The 24,324-nt window shown below is 35.3% G+C and overlaps 1 protein-coding gene across 7 annotated transcripts in view; it reads left to right on the top strand.

Moving 5' to 3' along the window:
• YTHDC1 (YTH N6-methyladenosine RNA binding protein C1) overlaps positions 1-24,324 on the top strand; it is a 35,705-nt gene that overhangs the window by 3,874 nt on the left and 7,507 nt on the right. For 3 of the 7 annotated variants that reach the window (XM_053901503.1, XM_053901501.1, XM_053901499.1), the window contains exons 2-11: positions 5,551-5,652; positions 6,275-6,603; positions 6,725-7,154; positions 11,594-11,683; positions 12,148-12,201; positions 12,760-12,854; positions 14,348-14,456; positions 14,535-14,652; positions 21,320-21,404; positions 22,372-22,538. In XM_053901503.1, the coding sequence (XP_053757478.1) occupies positions 6,298-6,603; positions 6,725-7,154; positions 11,594-11,683; positions 12,148-12,201; positions 12,760-12,854; positions 14,348-14,456; positions 14,535-14,652; positions 21,320-21,404; positions 22,372-22,538 (1,454 nt within the window). In that variant the 5' untranslated portion in view covers positions 5,551-5,652; positions 6,275-6,297. Of the gene's footprint in view, positions 1-982; positions 1,019-5,550; positions 5,653-6,274; positions 6,604-6,724; positions 7,155-11,593; positions 11,684-12,147; positions 12,202-12,759; positions 12,855-14,347; positions 14,457-14,534; positions 14,653-21,319; positions 21,405-22,371; positions 22,539-24,324 lie in introns of all 7 variants that reach the window. The other 4 variants (XM_053901498.1, XM_053901497.1, XM_053901500.1 and 1 more) reach the window with 3 other exon arrangements.

Below are 24,324 nucleotides of genomic sequence, written 5' to 3'. Positions count from 1 at the left end.
CCTTCTGGTGGTTAAAGTACTTTGAAAGCCAGTTAGATTTCCATTTTCCCATGATTATGTAAAACAAACTGGGGTGCCTGGGTGGCTTTGTCGGTTGGGTTTCTGGTTCTTGATTTCGGCTTGGGTCCCGATCTCTTTCAGTGGGCTCTGTGTGACAACGTGGAGCTTGCTTGGGATTCTCCGTCTCCCTCTCTCTATCCCTAACCCATGCACGCCTGCGTGGACTCACTCATGCGCATCCTCACTCACGCACTCTCAAAATAAATAAACTTAAAAAAAAATCCCCCAATAAAACAATAAAAAAGAAGTTTTGTTAGTCCTAACATCTTGAAAATTTTTGAACAGGCTTTAAAACAATGATTGTTTTTATTTTCTTTTGCCTCCTATATCCCTGGAAAACTCAGTTTGGTAATAGTTTGTGACGGTAACTAAGATTGTGCTAGCTTGCACCAGTGATGATAATGAGGTTCATATACATCATATATTGTGAATGCAAAACATTCACAGATGATTGCACTTCCACAGAGGAGTCAAGCTAGCAGCAAGCCGCTTTGTGTTGTTTTTGAGACAATGTTTAAGTCCATCATTTAAGTCCACATGAAAATCTGAGTTTGGGAATCCTTGAAAATTTGGAAGATCTGACAACATGGTGCTTGAATTTTGTCAAGGCAGTTAATCAACTAGAGTTGAGTAGGATTGTCCTCCTTACTGTTTCTACTCTTTCACAAAGTATCATGCATATTAAGTTTATTTGCAGTTATTTGACATTGTTACTCATGAGTTGCAGGCTTTTATGCATACTAAGGTCCAGCAGATAAAGTACTTCTTTAATAGTTAATGGTAGGTATTAGGTTAAACAAAAGGAAAAGAGCAAGCACGGTCTGTGTGCAAGCAGTATTTGTAAATGCACGTATTCATCCGGCATAAACCCAGATTGTCTCTTGCAAAGCCTTGACATGTTACTGCCTCTCTGTCTTAACAGAAGACTATCAGGACTGCTCCAGCTGGTTGCTTTCAGGTGAGAATCTGGATCCCTAATGACCAAATAGTCCGTTCAAAAAATGCAAGGTCTGGATTTTTATATTAAATCCTTAAAGTTTTCAAAACAGTGTCCAAGAGCTAGATTCATGCAAGTTGTTAGGGTATAACTTTGGATGGATTTGAGTTTTAGCTGTAAATAGAAATACTGTTTAATGAGTCATTTTGTTTCATTTGAGCTAATTCATTGTGACAAAATTCATTCTGTTGAGAAACCTTGAACAGTTTTTGAGTTTTTAAAATAGCTTTAAAAAAATACCGTATTCTTTATGTAGATTTTTCCAAAAACAATGTGAAGTGCTTTATCTCATAGAAGTATATACTAGGGTTATTTTTGTAGTATATGAATTGTATGTTCATGGAACTCTTAATGACATTTACTAACCTTTGTTCATTTTAGTATTAATATTCTTAGGTTGGGTGCTGTCAAGCTACTATGATGGAATTGAATGTATATGAATATTTATACAGTATATTAGTGTATAATTTTAGGGCAAAGAGTGATTTAAAACTCTTTATTAAAGGTTTATTTAAAAAATTAAAATAAAAATTAAATTTGTTAAGGTAGTTTAAAGGTCATGCTAGAGAACTAGTGGGTGTTATTTTATGTTAGAACTATTTTTTTTTCCAAAAAGGATATGCCAGTGATGATTAGTATTCAGCAGTAGTAGTTTGAGAATATTTAAATAATCTTCATTTTCTTTATAATTAGTTCATTTTAGGGACGCCTGTGTGGCTCAGTCAGTTAAGCGTCTGACTCTTGGTTTTGGCTTAGGTCATGAACTCATGGTTTGAGAGCTCAAACCCTGTGTTGGGCTCTGTGCTGACAGCATGGGGTCTGCTTGGGATTCTCTCTCCCCCTTTTCCTCTGCCCTTCCTCGTGTGCGTGTGCGCTCACGCGTGCTCTCTCTCTCTCTCTCTCTCAAAAAAACATAAAAAAAATGTCATTTATATTAGGGGTTGGCAAACATTTTGTAAAGGGTCATATAGTAAATGACATTTTAGGCTTTGTGGGCCACAGAAGGGTTTGTCACATTTTTTTGTGTGTGTGTCTGTCCCCCCCCCCCCCCCCTTTTTAAAACACAACCTTTAAGATGCAGAAACCATTCTTATTTTTACCTTACTCGTTAAAAAAAGCAAGCCATAGGCTGAATTTGTTCTGCAGGCCTTAGTTTGCCAATACTGTGATAAAACCACAGATTATTGATGTCACGGAGTATAATACATAAAAATTTGTAGACCATCAAGTGAGAATGTAGTGTTTGATCCTAAAGTAAATTTCAAGATGTTACAGTGTCACTCATACAGGGCTTTCTGGTGCATTAATTGAAATTAATCTAGTGCACATTACTTTTTAATAATATTTTGCATTTTTTTGTGCCCTTATACTTTGTTTAAAGATTTTACTACTACTTCCCTTCTAATTTAATTATAGATTTTAGAAAACCTGAACTGTAGGCTTGTACCCCCAACTGTTTCTAGACAAGTGAATTTGGTCACCTGGCACTTTTGAGCTTCCTTTTCTTTATCTGTGAAGTAATGGACGATAAAACATACCTTAGGTGATTCATTTATGTATATAGGATATATGTGAAAGTGGTAAAATGTTAAAAGGAAAAAAAAGGAAGCATTGGTTAATATTTGTTGTGTTAAAAATTTGTAGCTACTTTTTAAAAAAAATTTTTTTTAATGTTTTTATTTATTTTTTGAGACAGAGACAGCATGAGCAGGGGAGGGGCAGAGAGAGAGGGAGACACAGAATCAGAGGCAGGCTCCAGGCTCTGAGCTGTCAGCACAGAGCCCAATGCGGGGCTTGAACTCACAGTCTGTGAGTTCGTGATCTGAGCCGAGGCGGGATGCTCAACTGACTGAGCCACACAGGTGCCCCTGTAGCTGCTTTTTAAAACTGCAACCAGTCTCTACATTTGATTAATACACTTATTTGTTAAGGCTTTTTAAAACAATAATGACCTTTTTTTTAATAGGGAAACCATGATCTAATTTCATGCCTGAAATTTATATTGATTTAAATTAACCTGTACAGTTCATTCTGTGTTAGGTTTAGCACATGTAAAGTATATAATTTAAGGTGAATGTTCAGGCTTTTGGGTTGTTCTTTCTACTAATGGAATTAGTGATTTCATGAAAAGATGTGTAGCACTATGTTTACTTAATTGCTTATTTCGTTGTGATAATTGTTGTTGTTCAGAAATATAGTTAATTCTGTGAACATCTGTTGGATCCAGTGTTTTACTGATCAGAGAGCTAGAAGTAAATAAAAATTCATATAATGTATATATTTTAGAAAAACAGTAAAGAATACTCTTAACCACCCAAAGAAAGGAATTGCTATGCCATTCCAGGCAGTGTCACTTTTGATGTTCTTACACAGAAACTGTGTTTGACTCCAAATACTGAGATGTTACTTTTTCCTGTATCCTATGTAAGTAACCTTGCTTACTTTCCTATCATGCCTACATTGTGTTTTAGTACTCTTCAGTCACTGATTTCTGTCTCCCTTTGGAGATATTTTAGTCTGATTTAATTGTTTATAGACCTCATGTCAGGTTAATAACCCTTGCTATATATATAAAAAAGTAACCCTAGCTATACTTTTTTTTTTTTAATTAAAAAAAAATGTTTATTTTAGAGAGAGTGTGTGTGCACACACATGTGTGCTGGGGAGGAACAGAGAGAGAAGGGGACAGAGGATCCAAAGGGCGGGATCTGTGCTGACAGAGAGCCCGATGTGGGGCTCGAGCTGTGAGATTATGACCTGAGAGGAAGTTGGACGCTTAACCAATTGAGCCATCCAGGTGGCTCCATGCTTGCTATACTTTTGAATGGGCTTTGCTTTTTGGCTTGAACCATAAATGTAATTGTCCTAACCCATCAACGTTTATGAGTTCACATTTCTCTTTACCACACCTTGAATTTGGAAAGATATTTTTGACACCAGAATACTTAAGGGTTCAAAGCATTTACCATTAATTTTAGTGTATTATTTAAAAAAATCAATTTAAGGTAGTAAATATTTACATGTATTTCTTAGAACTTACTTTGTCCTGTTGTATACGTGGGGATGCAGTGACAAAACTGAGTTGTAGGTTTTCATGATCATTCAGTATGTTAATTGTAGTCAGTAGTTCTCTTGACTGAACAAGTTACACTTTTCAGAGTTGATATCAGCAGTTTCAAACGTTTTTGATTGTGTAGCACATCAATACTTTTTTTTACTTTTAATGTTATTTTGACATATTTTGGACAGAATAGATAAATGAATAGTACAAAAATTTTCTTTATCTTTCAATTATATTCCACAAATGTTAACTTTTTACCACATTGTTTTTCTTGAATTCATTCTCTCTTCTTTCTGTGTATATATGTGGATATATGCATATGCAGACACACTTTTTTCCTGAACTGTTTGCCAGTTTTAGACATGGTGCTTCTTCGTCCCTAATACTTGAGTGTGTATTTCCTAAGAAATAGGATTTTCTTTAATTTAACTATAGTAGTATCAAAATCAGGAAATTAACAGAGTGGTACCATACTCTACAGACCTTATTTAAATTTCACTAGTTTCCCAGTCGTGTGCCTTGTTCAGTTATTGTGTCTCCTAAGTCTTTTAATCTGGAGTAGTTTCTTAGTGGATTGGTATTAGCGGATTGGTATTATTTCATGACCCTTTGTTTCAGTTTGATGTTTCCTTAAGTATAGGTTCAGAGTTTGCATTTTTTTTGCATTTTTTTAATTTAATTTTTTTTTTTTGAGAGAGAAAGAGCGTGAGGGGGGAGGGGCAGAAAGAGAGGGAGATGCAGGATCTAGGCTCTGAGCTGTCTGCACAGAGCCCGATGCGCGGCTCAAAACCCATGGACCTCAAGATTGTGACCTGAGTCGAAGTCGGATACTTAACCGACTGAGCCACCCAGACACCCCCAGAGTTTGCATTTTGGATGGGAATATCACAGAATTGTTTTATTCTTAGTGCATCATGCCAAGTCTGTAATACTGATTTGACATACTGCTGGTGATGTTAATTTTGATTACTTGGTTAAGTTAGAATCTGCCAGGTTTCTCCACTGTAAAATTATTTTTTTCTTGGTAATCAATAAGTAGGTTGTGAGGAGTACTCACCATCCTTGGTAGGTGCGTGTTTATGTTACACACAAGTATTTCTGTTCTAATTTTTTATGCACATTTTAAAGCAGTTACAAAAATGAGAAATTAGAGGTTGAAGTACAGATATAGAAGTTTTTAACGTTTTCTCTTATACTCCACTATGTCCTTTCATACCCTATGGAGTGGGTGTACACTACTCCTGGCTTTGTAGTCCAGAGTTCTGTATCATGTCCTTTATCTTGTATGGTTTTATAGAATTACTGTCGTGTCTTGATCCTGAAATAAAAGATCTTTGACGGTTATGTTTCCATATTTACGTAGACCCAACATAGTCAAAGATAAATGCTTAATGGTAATGATTTTTCCCTATTTTTAATTTCCTGCTTTCAGATGGAGAACTTAATGTTCTAGATGACATTTTGACTGAAGTACCAGAACAGGATGATGAACTGTATAATCCAGAGAGTGAACAAGATAAAAACGAGAAAAAGGGTATGTAATATTTTAAATTTTTTTGTTAAAATAAGGTTATTTTTTTATTAAAATTTTTAAAAAATGTTTTATTTATTTTGAGAGAGAGGGAGGGAGTGAGCTGGGGAGGTGCAGAGAGAGAGAGAGAGGAAGAGAGAAGGATCCAAGCAGGCTCAGTGTTGTCTGCTCAGAGCCCGACATGGTCTCAGACTCATGAATTGTGAGATTGTGCCCTGAGCCAAAATCAAGAGTCAGATGCTTACCCAACTGAGCTGCCCCGGTGTCCCTAAAAAGTTTAAATAGAGATTTAATTTATTAAGAAAGTGACTTTGCTTTTGCTCTTGTTCCTGGGGTCAGTTAACACCAAAAGTGTCCAAGCATAACAAACTGTGGTACCGAATTCAATATGAATAAAAGTAATCTATTTCTTTTCAAATGTGTGAAATTTCTCAAATACATGAATTTATTCCAGTATTTGCAAACTATGGTTTCTTTATGATTAACTTTGCAGTAAAAATATTTCAGAAGACGTTTTAAAGATAAGAGCTCTTTTTCTCTCTGATACATATTCTCTGTTAATCTTTGGTGAAATAAGTAGAAGACATAAAACACTTACATGTGTTCTTTAAATTGTATTTTTAAGGATCAAAAAGAAAAAGTGACCGAATGGAATCTACTGACATCAAGCGGCAAAAGCCTTCTCTTCATTCAAGACAGCTGATTTCTAAGCCACTGAGCTCATCTGTCAGCAATAACAAAAGAATAGTTAGTACCAAGGGAAAGTCAGTTGCAGAGTATAAAAATGAGGAATATCAAAGATCTGAAAGAAGCAAGCGTCTAGAAGCTGATCGGAAGATTCGTTTGTCAAGCAGTGCTTCTAGAGAACCTTATAAGAGTCAGCCTGAAAAAACTTGTCTCCGGAAAAGGGATCCCGAAAGGAGGACCAAATCCCCTACACCAGATGGTTCTGAGGTAGTAAATGTTATTGCAGATATAAAACAGAAAACAATTCTTTTTGAGGCATTAGAACTATTTATTCAGTCTGACTTTATCTGTTATATGACTGCTGATTCCCTTTTTCTTTAAACATCAGAGAATTGGGCTTGAAGTGGATAGACGTGCAAGCAGATCCAGCCAATCTTCTAAGGAAGAAGTTAACTCTGAAGAATATGGCTCTGACCATGAGACTGGCAGCAGTGGTTCTTCTGATGAGCAAGGCAACAACACTGAGAATGAGGAGGAAGGGGTGGAAGATGTGGAAGAAGATGAAGAGGTAGAAGAAGATGCGGAGGAAGATGAAGAAGTGGACGAAGATGGAGAAGAGGAGGAGGAGGAGGAGGAGGAAGAGGAGGAGGAAGAAGAGGAGGAGGAGGAGGAAGAAGAAGAATATGAACAGGATGAGAGAGACCAGAAGGAAGAGGGAAATGATTATGACACTCGAAGTGAAGCTAGCGACTCTGATTCTGAATCCGTTTCCTTCACAGATGGATCTGTCAGATCTGGTTCAGGCACAGATGGATCAGGTACTACTCTTTGTATGTATAAGTTTCTCTTAAGAAAAAAAATTGACCTGATTTTATTTTTGAACATACTTAAATTGAATTATAAAATATTTTGAGATGTGGGATGTTAATAAGACTGTCTCATGATTTTTTTACAATTATATGCCTTTGAGTATTAGAAATACATTTGAGTAAGGTTTACATATCTTAGTAAATGTGTTTCCCAACTTCATATTGTATTCTAAATGAATGCAAGTCTGATTGTTTCTCAATGGAAATGTATTTCAGGTTTTAAGGTTATAAATTCTTAGGTTTTCATACTGGTCAGCAGTTTGTTTAAACACTGATACCTGATCTACTTGATACTGACATGGAACCTGTCTGGTTGGCATTACAGTATTTCTATGTCTGATGCCTGTAGATTTCTATCATTTGGCAATAGAAATCAAAACAACTTTCTTTTTCTCTTGGGAACACACACTGTTTTTCCAATTCTGTACCTGTGGATTGACAGACTTGCAGGATCTCCCAAAGGCTGGTGTAAAAGTACAAGAGGTGGAAAATAAGAGTGTAAGATTCTTGTGGGGAGATTGGTTAAGAGTTGTCTTGGGTTATTCCTTCAATACTACATGTCCTACCACTTTATCCCTGTCTGATCAATGAGATGTAAATATAGGAATGGTAGGTAGTTGCAGTCATGAGGCTAAGAGGGGACCATCTTTTGGGGGAAAATTCAGAGTACAACAAGGAGAGGTCAGGGTACTTCAAAGAACCCTTGCCATTATATGATGGTTACACATACTGTCATGACTGTCTTATGTCAAAATGCAGCCAGATCTGCTATATATACTAAATGAACTAAACTTTGGAATATAAGAACAATTCTATTCTTTTGTTATTACACAATAGTTACAATTTCATTAAATAGAGTTTTATCATTTTGATAGTACATTGTTAGTAAGTCACATTCTTAAAATTGTATAGGTGATAGAGCAAATGGCCAGCTATTTTCTTTTTTTTTTTTTTTTCAACGTTTTTTTAATTTATTTTTGGGACAGAGAGAGACATAGCATGAACGGGGGAGGGTCAGAGAGAGAGGGAGACACAGAATCGGAAACAGGCTCCAGGCTCTGAGCCATCAGCCCAGAGCCTGACGCGGGGCTCGAACTCACGGACCGCGAGATCGTGACCTGGCTGAAGTCGGACGCTTAACCGACTGCGCCACCCAGGCGCCCCGAGGCCAGCTATTTTCTAGTGATTGGCAACTGAAGTGCTTTCAACCTTTTGCTCACTGGAGTTCTAGGTTTCAGAGTTTAGACAGGATTTTAAGAGATTTAAAGAGTTAAACTGAATTGATGGGTAGTTAAGTTTGATATAAAAATTTGCAGAATCTTTTTTTTTTTTTTGTTTGTTTTTTAAGGCTTATTTATTTTTTGGAGACTTAGAGTGTGAGTGGGGGAGGAACAGAGAGAGGGAGGTACAGAATCTGAAGCAGGCTCTCCAGGCTCTAAGCTGTTAGCACAGAGCCCAACTCTGGGCTCAAACTCACGAACTGTGAGGTCATGACCTGAGCTGAAGTCAAACACTTAACCCACTGAGCCACCCAGGGGCCCCATAATTTGTAGAATCTTTAATTCTATTCTCCCGTTATACTTTTTGCAAACTGATGAGATGATGTATTTTTTGTAATTTATAATAATGGATGGAAAACAAAAAGTGCATTGACAATACGAATGAATGTTTGTTCATTTATTGTGACGACTGTAAGAAACATCTGGGGGGTAGAGGATATTTTATTATAGCCATCTTTGGTATCCATGTTATGAACAATATTTCTTGTATGTCTTATTTAAGTCAAACAAAGGTGACTTATTTAAATTGGGTAGGACTTGAAACAGTCTGCAGTTTTAATAAGCTCTTAGATGCTGCTGATACTGTATCAAGGTGCTTAATAATACTTCATATTTTTGTGGATAAGACATTTCAAATTCAGTGGTAACCAATAGTTTCATGAACCTTGATATCAAAACTATTTATAGAAGAGATTTATTATTATAAAAGAGATACCTGGAATTCTTACTTTCCTTATTAAAGGAAACTATTGTCTTTGGAAGATCCCTTATGTGGGACATGTTTCAGAGACTGTATTGTGGGCAGGAAGTTATTCTTTATCATGGAGTACTTTCTCATCATAATGTGTGAAAGAAAAATGGGGGTGGATTTGGAACTCCGTAATTAGGAGATGTCTATTTTTAAACATGGGGGATCACAGTTTAGTTTCTGTGTCATGAATTTTCTAGATTCTAGTTTATTTTACCTTATTTTTTTCTCAGAATCTTTGGTAACTTCTTTATAAAAGTGACATTTGGTGGTCATTAAAGGTTTATTAGATGACTTTCATTGTTCTTTTGATCTGAAAATAATAGTTGGAAGAGGCGATCATAAACTCTTAAGAGCAGTGGGAGTTATTTCTAATGGTATTTATTTTAAAAGTTTAGAAGCTTTCTCTTAAAAAAAAGTAACAGTTGGGCAGGGTCTTAACTCTGCTTCTCTTTTTTCTTTTTTCCTGTATCATGTTAGTGAGATTGAACCATAAAGTATTGTTTTTTAAGCAGCAGCAAAAGGTGTATTATCATTAGTGATCAGTTCATAATGCTCATTAGACTCCTACATACTCAAAGAGAAAAAAATGATAAAACATGCTAGAATTTTTAAATAAAAATTTAACAAGGTTTTACTTTTAATCTCTGTGAATTTCCTATTTATTGAGTCACCGAATTGGGTTTCTGCTGAGTGCCAGGCACTATGCAGGAATGTGTAGTCAGTGAACAAAACAGACATGTATGAGAGAGATTTAGGATTTGAACCTCCTGGCTCTCATCTATTTGGGTGAGATTTTCAGCCATTTTATACTAAAAAGCTTCAGTCTGTTCAGTTGCAGTCTTCTAGTTTGCCCTGAGGGAAAGGATTCTTAAAACTTTTGAAAGTTGGGTATCATTTAAAGCAGGCAAGCCTGGAAACAAATGCTTTTATCTATAGCTGGTTATTTGAGATACCATTATGCCCCTGAGGGATGCTAGCTTTAAATGGGCTTGGCTTTGTAATTGTGCTTATATGTGCTGCTTTGCTCTTCTCTTTCAGCCCTCCAGTAGGAAAACCAGCCTCACTCACAAGCTTATTGTTATGTCTATTTGGAGAGGCCGCAGAACATAAAAAAAGGGAAAGATGCTTAAACTAAAAGAAAAGGAATTTAGAATGGCTTTGGGATTTTCCATCTCCAGACTAGTTAGATCTGGAAGCCCCATTCAGTAGTAAAATACTTTTTCTGTTTGCTCCTAAGAAGAGAGCTCAGGGCTTCAAGAGGACTTGCATTTGAACTAGGTTCTGTACCCAGAAACTGGGACCCTGGCCATGAACCACTCCTCTTTTCTGTTTCCTTTTCAATAAATGAGAATAATGGCTTTAAGTATTGCATGAGTTTGTTATGAGGATTAAGGAGATAATTTAGCTAAATCTTTTTAAGTAGGTAACTCTTTATAGTCATTCTATAATATAAAATTTTATGCGGGATCATTGATCATTTTTCTGCTGTTTTTATACAAATAAATTTGTGCATTTTCTCTTCATATTTATTCCTTCTTATTTCCTAGCTGGAAATTAAAAGAGCTTATAATGGTATAATTAAAATACCAATAAACAGAGACAGGAGAGCCTAATCCATTTTAGGTCTTTGTTTTTAAGCTTAATGAAGTTCCAAATTAAACTTAAAATGGTTCTTAACTGACCGGTAATGTAAACTTTTTGGATCCACTGAAGATTCCTAGCTTTTTAGTAGAAATACATAGGCTATCAGTAAGATTTTTGGAATAAACTTTAAATTGAATTTGAAGAAAAGACCAGTAATCCAAGAAGGAAGTGGACAAGAAGAATGAACTCGAAGACACATGAGCAGGCAGTGGCAACCAGAAAAGCAATCACCAACTTACTCTAGTGTATTATTATTAATTTTTTTTACATTGAAAAGCTTTGGGTTCTAGGGCTCATCAGACACCTAAGAATCAGAGTTGGAATTGTAATGAAGAATGATAGTATACTTTTTAGAGAGACTTGGAACAGTGGTACCTCATATGTAGAAAGAAACAGTATATTTTACTGAAACAAAAGTTGTATTTGCAGATTTCCTCCCCCTCTTGGAAAACTTTATTCAAAGGACTACCTTTATATATAGGATAAGTCATTCTCAGTTATGGCCATGTGTTTTTAATTTAAGTTGGTGGGAGAAACATGTTTCTGTGTTTGAACAAACCTTTGAAATGGAACACCTTCTGAGGAAATTGAGGGATCAGGGGAGAGATTAGCAATGACTATTAGAGATTGTGCAGAAACCAGGCACGTGATACGTTCTTGTTTGAGTACCTGTCTTGTAATGTTTTTAAAAATCTCATTTGAATTCTTTTTAGATGAGAAAAAGAAGGAAAGGAAGAGAGCTAGAGGCATCTCTCCAATTGTTTTTGATAGAAGTGGAAGCTCTGCATCAGAGTCCTATGCAGGTATCCTCATTTTACTTTCATTTGTGGTCATATCTGACTGATTCTGATGTAATTTGCTGTAGAAAGTGTGGAGGCTGTAGTTTAGTGTGAACTTGTTGATGTTCATTAGTATTGATTTTTGGCATGTTCAGTGTAATAATTCTAGAGAAAACTAAGCTTTTTCTTATTATTTTAATCCTGTTCTGTTACTGCTTAAGTGGAATTTCACTTTTTTTTTTTCTTGGAAGATGATGATTCAGTGACTAGTTTTCTGAGTGGGAAACTGTTCAAATATATTTTTAAAAAATCCAAACAACCCAAAAAACAAAACACTCGTACACATTGAGAAGTATTTTTTTGTGTGTGTGGGTGCGCCAGGAAGAATAATTTGTCTTGAATGAGAACTTTATGTGACAAGACTGTAGAAATTTTGTCTTATCTCTATTAAAGCTCAATCTGAACAAATGTACTTTGGCTAAATACAGGTTCAGAAAAGAAGCATGAGAAATTATCATCTTCCGTTCGTGCTGTCCGAAAAGGTATCATTTAAATTTGAAATTGTTTTCATTGCATGCTGCATAAAGTCATTATTTTGCCTTATTAGTTCTCCATTAATAGTTGGTTTTAATGTAGTAATGTTCTGATATATTGCATTAAAGAAAAAATGAATGATGTAGTTTTACATAGAGACAGCTCCACATTTACTTCTTACTGCATACCTTTTAGAACAGTAACAAAAATCTCAGGATATTTTATAGTTTTGGACACCGTGGATAGTATATATGTTTTTAATAGCATAATTGTCTTTAAATGAGTGATTTTGGAAAAGAAATCTATAAAATTTGTAACCATTTTCATGCTTAAATATGAATCTGATATATCGGAACATCACTAGATTAGGTTTAACTTCTTGCAGAATGCTGGTGTCTTTTCTTAGCTTTGCTCTATTATGTGTTGTGGCTTAGCTTTCCAGGTTGAATGGGTGATTATGAATTTTAAAAGTTTAGCTGGGTTGTAGAGGGCTAATTTCAGTTAGTACAGCTTACACGTTTGTGATAATGGCTTCTGGTTAATCAGTTTGGGTTTCTTTTTTTCAGATCAAACCAGTAAACTCAAATATGTACTACAGGATGCAAGATTTTTTCTCATAAAGAGTAACAACCATGAGAATGTGTCTCTTGCCAAAGCTAAGGTATTAGCATCAGTTCTGTTGAAACTATCCCAGTTTTGAAAATTTTAAGTGTGAAGGTAGACTTGAGTATCTTGAGTGGTATACTGTGATTTTCATTAGAGCTTTAAAGATCCACAGCCCACTTGCCACTTAAGGTCTGCTTTGTGGCCATGTAAGCGACCTAATAGTAATTTGAGTTTTCTTTTCAGTCTGAAGGTGATTTTAGAAGTCAGAATATTTGATATTGAAGAATTATGTATGTTTTATACTTTGTACTGTAAAAGTACTTTTTTGGATTTTTGTGTTTCTGTATTCAAATGCTAACTTACTGAAGTAACGTTTTAAAAGTTTCTACAACCATTTTTTGTTTTATATTGATGCTGGTTTTACACCTTGATGTTGTTGAAAAGAAATCATTCTTTTATGGGGAGTTTCTTTTATTTTTAGAAGTGACATCACTTGGACTTATTTTATTTATTTATTTTGTATCACTTGGATTTAGAAGAAAAGAGAAAGAGTTAGCTAAAAGGCCCATCCAAGCAAGGCTTTACAAAAAGGATATGTCTAGTTGCTGTTAGGATGTTGTAAGATATGAATTTTCTTTTAAAATACCTATATTTGTTACACCGTTACAAAATTTTCCTTTTCTTGATTTAAAATGAATCATTATAGCCTCTACTGATTTTTAGAAAATTAATAATTTTTCAAACCATATTTTGTCAGTATTACTGTCTTATATTTGTCATTATCCATCAAACTAGGTGGAATAATATACCAAATAGCTATCCCGTGGAAGTTTATTCTGTTTCTCTGCTAGAGTGAATTTAGACAGAAGTAATTAAGCACTTAGTGTGAATGAGATCTAGTTTGTAAGACTAGACTGACTGAATTAGAGCTTCTGCCTTACCTTACCATGCTATTTCTTTTGATCTTTTCACGAACAAGTAATAGATTAAAATGCTTTAGAAATTAGTAGCTTTGTTCTTGCTCTGTGTACAACGGAGGCTTTTTTTAGTCAAACTATTAATTAATGCCTAAAAATTTGAACTTAAATAGGAAAAATGAGAAATGCTAGAAACCAGACAGAAATTTTCCAGTTATAATTTACCAATATAGTATTTTTAATTATTTTGATTAAGTAGTTTAAGGAGAAAAATGTACATGCTGTGATTCACCTTCAGACATGTTTTTACCCACAGTAAATCATTGTGATAATTAAAATAATTCTAGGTGATTGTTTCTATTATGTAGAATTCTATATCATAAGATTTGACATCCTTCCCCCAAAATCTTTAATGATTTTGTTAGGGTTGGGAATTTTCTCCATATTTTTCTTGAGTTTTTAATAAATTAGCACATTATTTTGACAGCTGATAAGTAAGACCTTTCTTAATTATAGCTGACTTAAATTTAAAATACAGCAGTATCAGTAGCCTTGGTCTTTTGCAGATATAATTGCAGTGGTGAAAGATTTGCATTAATTTCAGTCTGTGATCTTTATGTTATTTGTGTAGGGTGTTTGGTCCACGCTGCCAGTAAATGAGAAGAAATTAAATGCTGCATTCAGATCTGCAAGGAGTGTTATCTTAATATTTTCTGTCAGAGAGAGTGGAAAATTTCAAGGTAAGGATAAAAATAATTTGGATATATAAAAACATCATTTATATTAGGCACCTATTTATTGTGATTTGATCCCCTTAGGATTTGCAAGACTTTCTTCAGAGTCACATCATGGAGGATCTCCTATACATTGGGTGCTTCCAGCAGGAATGAATGCTAAAATGTTGGGAGGAGTTTTTAAAATTGACTGGATTTGCAGGTAAATTATACATTCTAGTGTAGATAATTAAATCTGCACTAAATGGCTGCCAATTGGGAGTAATGTTAAAACTCCACAGTTTTTTAGCTTTAATTTATTCTCTCTGATGATTATACTCTCTTTTCGGACTCATTCCTAGGCTGATTTGGATCCAAAAAAATTAACAGTGTTAAAGTAAAGTTAAACATTAATACGTTTTGCTTATCTTGTTCACTGTCTTTATATTTCCTATAGGATGTAAAGGCAAAGGTTTATGTAGTCAGGAGTTTTATGTAGTTCATTTGTACTCTATATTAGTAACATAGCAGTAAGTTTGTCATGAATTAGACAATTGCTTGGAATGTTACCTGGATAGATCTATGTGATTTTAGTGATTTTAACGTGTCATTTAGTAACTGGTATAGGAAAATAGCCACTGTTTAACTTGGCTCATATTTTGGAGGTAACTAATTTAGTTGTGAACAAGTACTTTTTCTTAAGGAAATAGCAAAACATGTTTAGTTGGTATTATATTTTGAAAATGGTAATTAAGATTTAAATATGTTTATTAGAAATAACTGAGTTATTACAACTATTGTTATGTTCTTACTGAATATGCATTGTTAGAAAATGATAAAAGAGGGGCGCCTGGGTGGCTCAGTCAGTTAAGCGGCCGACTTCGGCTCAGGTCATGATCTCGCGGTCTGTGAGTTTGAGCCCCGCATCAGGCTCTGTGCTGACAGCTCAGAGCCTGGAGCCTGTTTCAGATTCTGTGTCTCCCTCTCTCTGACCCTCCCCGTTCATGCTTTGTCTCTCTCTGTCTCAAAAATAAATAAACGTTAAAAAAAATTAAAAAAAAAAAAAAAGAAAATGATAAAAGAAGTAAATTTAGGTGATACAAACTTTAACACTTCATGAAATGGACACTCTCCTGTGGAGAGCTGCAAAATGGGGCAGAAGGCAGAAAGCTTTTAATTTTTTTTATGTTTATTTTTGAGAGAGAGGCAGAGTGCAAGCAGAGGAGGGGCAGAGAGAGGGAGAGAGATAGAATCTGAAGCAGGCTCCAGGCTCTGAGCTGTCAGCAGAGAGCCCCATGCAGAGCTCAAACTGAAGAATCTTGAGATCATGCATGACTTGAGCCAAAGTTGGACACTTAACTGAGCCACCCAGGCATCCCAGAAAGCTTTTATAGGATAAATAACAAGAGAGAGACAAATAGAAAATGTCTTATTGCCTAGGGCTACGTTGTCAACCTCATTTGGGGTGAGAAAGCCCAGACTAAAGGTGGCTTGGTGTTTGGGGATTGGCTGATTGGATATACTGCATTTCTGGTCAAGCTGAGCACATACAGGGACACAAAAGTTAGATCTAAGCTTCTGTTTGCTGACATGACACATCCAGCAGGAGCGGCTACATCTTGAGCCTAGAAAGTTATTTTAACATAAAAAACTAAGTATTTGAGTGAACTTTATATGGCATGTACACATCTATCGCCTATAAAATTAATTTCAGTAAAAAAATATTACTTGAAACAGACCATATGTATTTTTTATAAGTTGAAATTAGCTTAGGTGTTGGATTTTGATGAGGATGGAAGAATTGGATAAGAATGAAAAATGCTATTCATATCTGGTCTGGAAGGCAGACTAGGAAGAGCATGGAAACACAAGCAGAAGCCATGGGGCTTAGGAGATGGGAAAGCGGTGGGGGGGAGGGGAAGGTATGTGAGTGGGATAGGGAGTCCTTTTTTTTTTTTTTTTTTAATGAAACAGATGATAAAAGATAGAGATGAACAGTAATGTGGGCCAGCCAAAGGAGTTAAACTTTTATGTATGGGAAAGTGAAGAACTGTGAACTTACGTAAGCAATAATATAGTGAAAATAGTATATTAGGTTGATTGTTGATAGAGTAGCAAAACTGCATAAAAATATATCATCACTTCTCATCCCATCATTACTTTCTATAGGGAAAAATTGGAAGCAATCTAAATTCTTCCATATAGGAAACTGGTTAAGTGAATTATGGTTTGTCACTTAAATGTAATACACAGAAGTAATTATCCATGTGACAACATGGAAAAAACAAATGAAAAATTGCATAATTATAATGTTGGAATGCAGTGCTATGTTGGTGAGGGTGTCGGTGATAATTCCCCTACTCCGTTATACCCAGGATTTTTAAATAAAAATTTATGGCTCTTCAGAAATTAAGGTTATAATTAAGTTATACTTCTATTATAATCAAATTAAAATTATAAAATTTAAAGATCTGGTGGCAGTTTTTAGGGAAAACAAGGTGCTTGCTATTTCTTAGCAGAGATAGACTTACTTATTTGGATGTCTATAACTGTGTAAAAACCAAAGAAGTTTGTTAGTCTGTGGTTTTATGACTAGAAACATTATTGGTGTTATTGGAAAGTATTTGGAGATAATGTTGTCTTAGGATTAGAAGACAAAATGATTACCCATTTTAAATTGGTTGCAGCTAATTTTGTTTTGAATGTTACTTGTTCTATTAACCTTCATTTCCCAATTCGTGATAAGGAAATTTGTTTTTTAATTTCAGAAGGTGAGCTTAATTTATTCATGTATTGTCTTTCTCACTGACTTATTGGCTATTTTACCAACTTGTTTGATATGTGTTCACTAACAAGAGGTACAAACCCAAAATACTAACGTTTTGTACGGAACTTTGGGTAGTAGAGTTTCTTTATTGTACTTAAGTTTTATGTTGACCTGGAAAAAATTTTTTTTCTTTTGTTTTTTTCTTTTTTCTTTTTCCTTTTCTCTTTTTCTCTTTCTTTCTCTTTTTCTTTTTGAGAGCATGTGTGCAGGAGGGGCAGAGGGAGAGTGAGAGAGAGAATCTTAAGCAGACACCATGCCCAGCACACAGTCCCATGTGGGGCTTGATCTCATGACAGTGAGATTATGACCTGAGCCAAAATCAAGAGTTGCATACTTAACCGCCTGAGCCACCCAGGCGCCCCAAGAATTTTTTTTTTTTTTATGTTTATTTATTGAGAGGGAGGGAGAAAGTAAGCGAGTGTGCACCAGCCGGGGGAGGGGCAAAGGGAAAGGGAGAGAGAGACTCTTAAGCAGGCTCCATGCCAACGCAGATGCTGTCAGGGCTTGTTCCCACAAACCATGAGATCATGCATGACCTGAGCTGGATTCAAGAGTCAGACACTTAACTGACTAAGCCACCCACATACCTCAAGAATATTCTTTTTTTTTTTTCCTCTTTATTGAGGTTTTATTTATTTATTTATTTATTTATCTATTTATTTAAATATATGAAATTTATTGTCAAATTGGTTTCCATACAACACCCAGTGCTCATCCCAAAAGATGCCCTCTTCAATACCCATCATTCACCCATTCACCCCCCCCCCCCCCCAATCAGCCCTCAGTTTGTTCTCATTTTTTAAGAGTCTCTTATGCTTTGGCTCTCTCCCACTCTAACCTCTCTTTTTTTTTTTTTCCCCTTCCCCTCCCCCATGGGTTTCTGTTAAGTTTCTCAGGATCCACATAAGAGTGAAAACATATGGTATCTGTCTTTCTCTGTATGGCTTATTTTACTTAGCATAACCTTCTCCAGTTCCGTCCACGTTGCTACAAAGGGCCATATTTCATTCTTTCTCATTGCCACATAGTAATCCATTGTGTATATAAACCACAATTTCTTTATCCATTCATCAGTTGATGGACATTTAGGCTCTTTCCATAATTTGGCTATTGTTGAGAGTGCTGCTATAAACATTGGGGTACAAGTGCCCCTATGCATCAGTACTCCTGTATCCTCAAGAATATTCTTAAAGAAAAACTACAACTTTAATTTTTACAATACTCATCACTTAGTTCAAGAGTAGTTTTATAATGAAGAATTCTGAGGGGCATGTAATATTACATTGGTATTTCCTTGGGTAAGTCTATTGTATTCTTAAGTTTTGTGTATAAAATGAGAATTGCATTTGGTTCAGTTAAGAGGATCAAACTTTAAATATAAATGCTGAAGGCTTTCTATCAGTAATAGTAATTGTTACCGATATTTTTTCTTTTTATGATAGTTTTGATAGACTTATTTAAGCACCCTTTGGATTTAATAATAACTAGACTTAAGTTTATTTAAGTGTGGTCTCTCGACCACTTGTGTCAGTAGTATCTGATCGTTAAAATGCAGAATCTTAAGACACACCTCAAACCTCTTGAATTTCTGATGGCTCATGTATTTTGTAGGCACACTAAAGTTTAAGATCACATGGTGCGTGTTAGCAGATAGGAGAGGAGCCATAAAAAGTGACTTAAGTTATCACTGGGAATTAGCTCTAAATAAGGCTATACTCTATAAAATGTCATTTGTCCAGAATTAAATTAGCATCTACTGATGCTATTTTATACTCACCCCTTCCATGTTCATTCCAATTAGCCCATTTTCTCTTTTCTTTTAGAATTTCTCCATTATTTCTTTTAACGTTAGTAGCAAAACCTCTATATAGTACATAAGAGCCTTTGTACAGTTGTATGTTCTTTTGTTAAATTTGTCCCACTTAACCAAACCCCTTAAATCAGCGAGTTACTTCCATGTTCATTGGATTACTCACAATAAAGCTGGTCATCTGTAGTTGTCTTCATTACACATGTCAGTTTAAAAGGTAACTTTAGGATGTTTATTCTATAACTACGATGACTGTGGTCCTGTAGTTTCTCTAAATACATTCTGAGTCCTATTTTGCTTAGGGCCTCACAGTTCTTGGTGATACTCTGATAGGTATTAATTTGTCAACACACACAAAAAAGATCTGTAGAATCTAGTTAGAACCAATGCCATCGAGAAGCTTAACCACAAGTGACTCAACCCAACTCAATGTGTGGTTTTATGTTGGTCCTTCAGTATTTCATTGCTAATATTTAAATAACAGTGATAACTTTCTGCAGGAACAATTTGTAACTTCCTGTATTTTGGTGGCTTGTAGGTTATTTATTCCTCTCCTGTAACTGTTTTTTAACTGGCAATTTAGAGGGAAAATCTAAGAAAGTATTAAAGTACAAAGAATTGTTACTAGAGATTTCCCTCTGGATACCCTAGGCTTTGGTATAGACTTGTTTCTTTTAACTTCTGAGAGCTGAAAAGTTAAAAAAAAAAAAAATGTGTGTATATATTTTGTATACATATTAGGTATACGTTCTTGAGCCACTTTTGGTGTGTGAAGTAAGATGTATATTATTACACTAAGAATTCAAGCTTTTTAGTAATACCTAGTGGGTATTTCCGTAATTCATAGCCCACTTCCCCCATATATTCACATGATCACCACCACAGAGCATGCCACTGTGTTAACTTTAGATACACTTTACTCTTCCCCAAAGTTTAAAGAAGTTATAAAATTTCAGCATTCTATATTCATCTTTAAGAAAATTGGTGTAAGAGTAGAACAAATGACTATATAGCTTATCCACTAGATCAGGTTGTGTTTTTTCTTCTCCATTATACCTTTGCTCAAGCTCTCTCATTGCTTCAAACGTAACCCTTCCTTAGCTCTTTACATTTGGCTTTTCCTGGGTCACTTTTCTTTCAGGCATATTCCATATGCTACTTCTTCCAGGAAGCATTTTTTGATTATTTTCTTTCTCTCCAAAATAGATGTGACCAGCAAAACTTTTATGTGCTCGTTTATTCTTCTTTGATAGCTGTGGAAGAAATTTACGAATGCAAGCAGCTCTTTATCTTACTCATCTTTGTATGTCTTTGGGCTGAGCAGTTTCATGTGCATTGTAGATACAATAAATAATTCTTTAACGCATTTATTTAATTTGGCATTACTCTGCACACACATAGATAAAGCCTTATTAAGTCCTGTTAACTTGATTATTCCTTGAAAATTAATAAGAATGATTGCATTTAGCATTATGCTAGGTTGATAAAGAATATAAAAATACAGGCTGTCTCTTTTAAGTTGGTGAGACCATTTTGCCCTGTGGCTCAGAGTTTAGAGCATGAGTTTCTTTAAGTTATATAAGTACTGCACCTAAGTGGAGGGCATAATTCATATGTGCAGACATATGAATTTGTACGTATAAACATTTGTATTGTCAAGAGTCATTCCATGGGTGATAGGGAAATATTGTCTTCCTGAAAAGGAGAGGACATTGGAATCTGGGAGAGCAGTTCTGAATGAAGCATAGGGAACACTTACTTTCATTTGGTGTTAACTATCTGATGAAGGTTCAGCTCTTTGTTGATTAGTTAATAAAAAATGCGGTTTGTTTACACAGAAACGAGCTAACTAAACATGTTATATGTCGTTCCATTTGCACACTATTAAAAACAGGTATGAAGTGTAGGTGGTGATACCATTGTTTATAAGCTGAAGAATTCAGCGCAGCTCAGAGGAGGGAGAGAGAGAGCATGTGAGAGCGAGCCAGCACGCGCTGGGGTTTAAACCCAAACTGTCTTGGTTTCCAAGCTCATGTTCTTACACACTGTATTATTTAGCTTATTTTTGAGAACACTGGAGAATGTGGAAAGAACCCTTCTCTTAAAGGTGCTCCCTCTCTGGGGAATGAATGCTTCTAGCCTAAGTAATTCTTTAAATTTTAGTCACGTTTAAATCAGGATTAACTGCTGAAGTAATATAAGGTCTCTAAAGGATTCTGCAAAAGAATATAATTGGTATTACTTTGTATTTAGGCGTGAATTACCCTTCACTAAGTCAGCTCATCTCACCAATCCTTGGAATGAACATAAGCCAGTAAAGATTGGACGTGATGGACAGGTTTGTTGTCTTACTTGATTATTTAAAACACATACATTTAATCATTCCTTTTAGAGAATTTTATTGAAGGACATTTTTAAGCCATTTTTGAAAGAATTCGTATGAAAGATTAAGGGAAAATATTCTTATTTGGAACTCACAGTCACTGTGGTTTTGACCAATTAGTAAGACCTCCATAAATGTTGAAAGATAGGTAGCTGTATATGGTACTTAATACAATTGAAAGAAAAGTTTTTGATGAGAAATTCTGGTCCTGATTTTAAATTGTTTTTCATTATGTTATTTACTGCACTTTGTATAATTTTAGAAATGCCATTTAACATCTTTGCTGAAGTTTTCTAATTAGAAGGAAGCTATATGAAAAGTATATATACCCAGGTTTTCAAGTCTGCAAATGAAATTATAAGTGTAGTGATTTAAACCTGAATCTTCTACATGTAACTTTGAACCAGAAGCGGTGTGCTTTCATTACTCATAAATGAAATTGCTGGTGGTTGAAAATAAATCTTCATTTTAAAAAGCCATACATTAGTCTCCCTTTGTAGTTTTTGTAATGTATTTTTTGTAATGTAGTTTTGTAATGTATTTTGGCACACACTAACAATGTTTTTCCTCCGCTGAGTTAAGGTAGAGAACTTTGTCCTGATGTTTTTGTATTTTGCACAAAGAAACATTCCTTTGTTTGCAGAGGATGATTGTCATAGAGTTTTAAGCAACTGCATTTGTGTATTTAACTTTGCAGATTATATAACTTTTAGTTTTTACCCGTATATAAATATATGAAACACTTCTGAAAGGTTTTTTAAAACCTTTCAAGGAAGTTTATTGGAATCCTGTATGATCATCAGCTTTAAGAAGGAAGTCTTCAAGTCAGTCTGTTTTTGTTCTTGTACTTCAGGAAAATACAACAAGTCTATTGAAAATTTCTCCTGTTTTCGTCTTGTAAATTACTACTTTCCTGTTCTAGGAAATTGAACTTGAATGTGGAACCCAGCTTTGTCTTCTATTTCCCCCCGATGAAAGTATTGACTTGTATCAGGTCATTCATAAAATGCGTCACAAGAGAAGAATGCATTCTCAGCCCCGATCAAGAGGACGTCCATCCCGTCGAGAACCAGTCCGGGATGTGGGAAGGTTAGAAACGTTCTTTGGACTGATAATAGGCACATGTATCAGAATAACATGATGGAGGAATGTGATTCGTCAAAAGTTTGTCCTGCGGTAAAGAAGAAAGAGAAAATCCTCAAATCAAGCTGCATGGACTAGTTTGTGGCTTCATTGAGGATTTCACATGGTCACCTTGGTCTCAGTCATTTTTCAAGAGGAAAATGGGGATCTTTCCTTATGCAGAAAAAAATTATTTGCTAAAGAGTGATAACCAGTTTAAATTAGATAGTTTCTGATAATACAATGTATGCAATTGCAATGAGGTAGGCCTTTGTTGCTCAGAACAGGCTAGAAAGGAGGAAGAGAGAAGGAAGTCTTTATTTGCAAAAATTGTTAATATTTTGTAAAAAGCCTTTTCTTTCAGGTGTGTCTCTGGATAAGCCTTATCAGATATGGGACTTTTATAAAGGATCACTAATGTTTTTTCAGAAGATGACGCCTCATTTAGAGGATAAAATATTTTAAGTTATTTTGATATTCAAGAGGAGCATTATTGGGACTGTTTCAAATTTTATCACCGTGATGTGTTAACCCCATTGCCAGATATTCTCTAACATGTACCCAGTGAATTCACACATCTTGCTGAGCTTCTGAAAACAATAGGTTCTTTCCAAAGGGGATCAAGTGGCCCTGGGAGACCCGGCAACAAACCGAAAAGAAGGGCTGTTGCTGTGTCTGTTTACAACTTTTCCAGATGCTGGCAGTACCTGTGGACTTAAAATGTTTTTTAGAGGATCGTCATGGTTATTGATCACTACTTTATGAACTAAGCAGCATTTTCCAGGAAAAGGGGGTTTAACTTGTTACAGAATTGGAGAAGTCTTTGCAAAGGACTGATTTAAGCCCTTCCACCCAACACCTTCCCCTGTGTAGATTTGCATACAGCTAAATCTAAAATATTCTGCTAAAGACTGTTGGATGTATGGTTGATGGGATGAAACCTTTGGTTAAGTTTCCTTTTGGTGGAAACATCCTGTGGTAGGTACAGATAATCCAACAAGAGTCCCCATTTCTTTGAGCTTAAAAAGGACACTGTCAAGTAGGTAGGAGGACACCTGGCAGAGCCCCCTTACTTTTGGCCTTAAAGGACTGAACACCAAGATGTCTTTTGAAGTTTAAGCTAAGAGGTTTCCAGTGCAATACAATATATACAAGTGAAGTTTTTACCTCAGTTTTGCAATGGACTGCAAACTATACTTATTACACCACTACACCTTCTCTCAAGCCTGCCAGGGCCTCCATATATGTATGGCTTACAGCTTAAAGTCAGTAGTTGGACTACTATATGAACTGTTTCTATCATGTTTTATACCGGTCGTAAATGCACTCCCCAAACTACAAGAAAGCGGTATGTTTATTTTTTAAACCAGCTTTTAATTTTCTTAGTCTTATTTATTGTAGATGCAACTGTTTTTATTTTGTTGGGGAGGGCGGGGGCTTGGGGTAATTGCACTTTGCAGTTTGAGTGAACTTGTCTTGGAAAAGTTAATGAAAGCAGTTGATAACTCAAACAGCTGGAAAACTAGTGATGCTAGGTTATTATATAGACTTTATTTGAAAGTAAGGGTAAAAAGATACATTTATTGCCAAAAAAACTTGGAATTCTTGTTTTTATTTTGTGTAGCTCTTTATTAAATGCTAAATAAAGTGAAGTGTACTTAATGATGTATTACATTAGCCATTGAGATTTATGGGAGACCATAAAGAGCAGCCCTCTGCAGACAGTAAAATTTCACTTTCTAAAGAATATATA

The sequence above is a fragment of the Panthera pardus genome, unplaced genomic scaffold, assembly GCF_024362965.1.
Source record: "Panthera pardus isolate Hobbes unplaced genomic scaffold, ASM2436296v1 HiC_scaffold_13, whole genome shotgun sequence".
NCBI lineage: Eukaryota > Metazoa > Chordata > Mammalia > Carnivora > Felidae > Panthera > Panthera pardus.
This window is presented reverse-complemented; position numbering and strand designations above follow the sequence as displayed.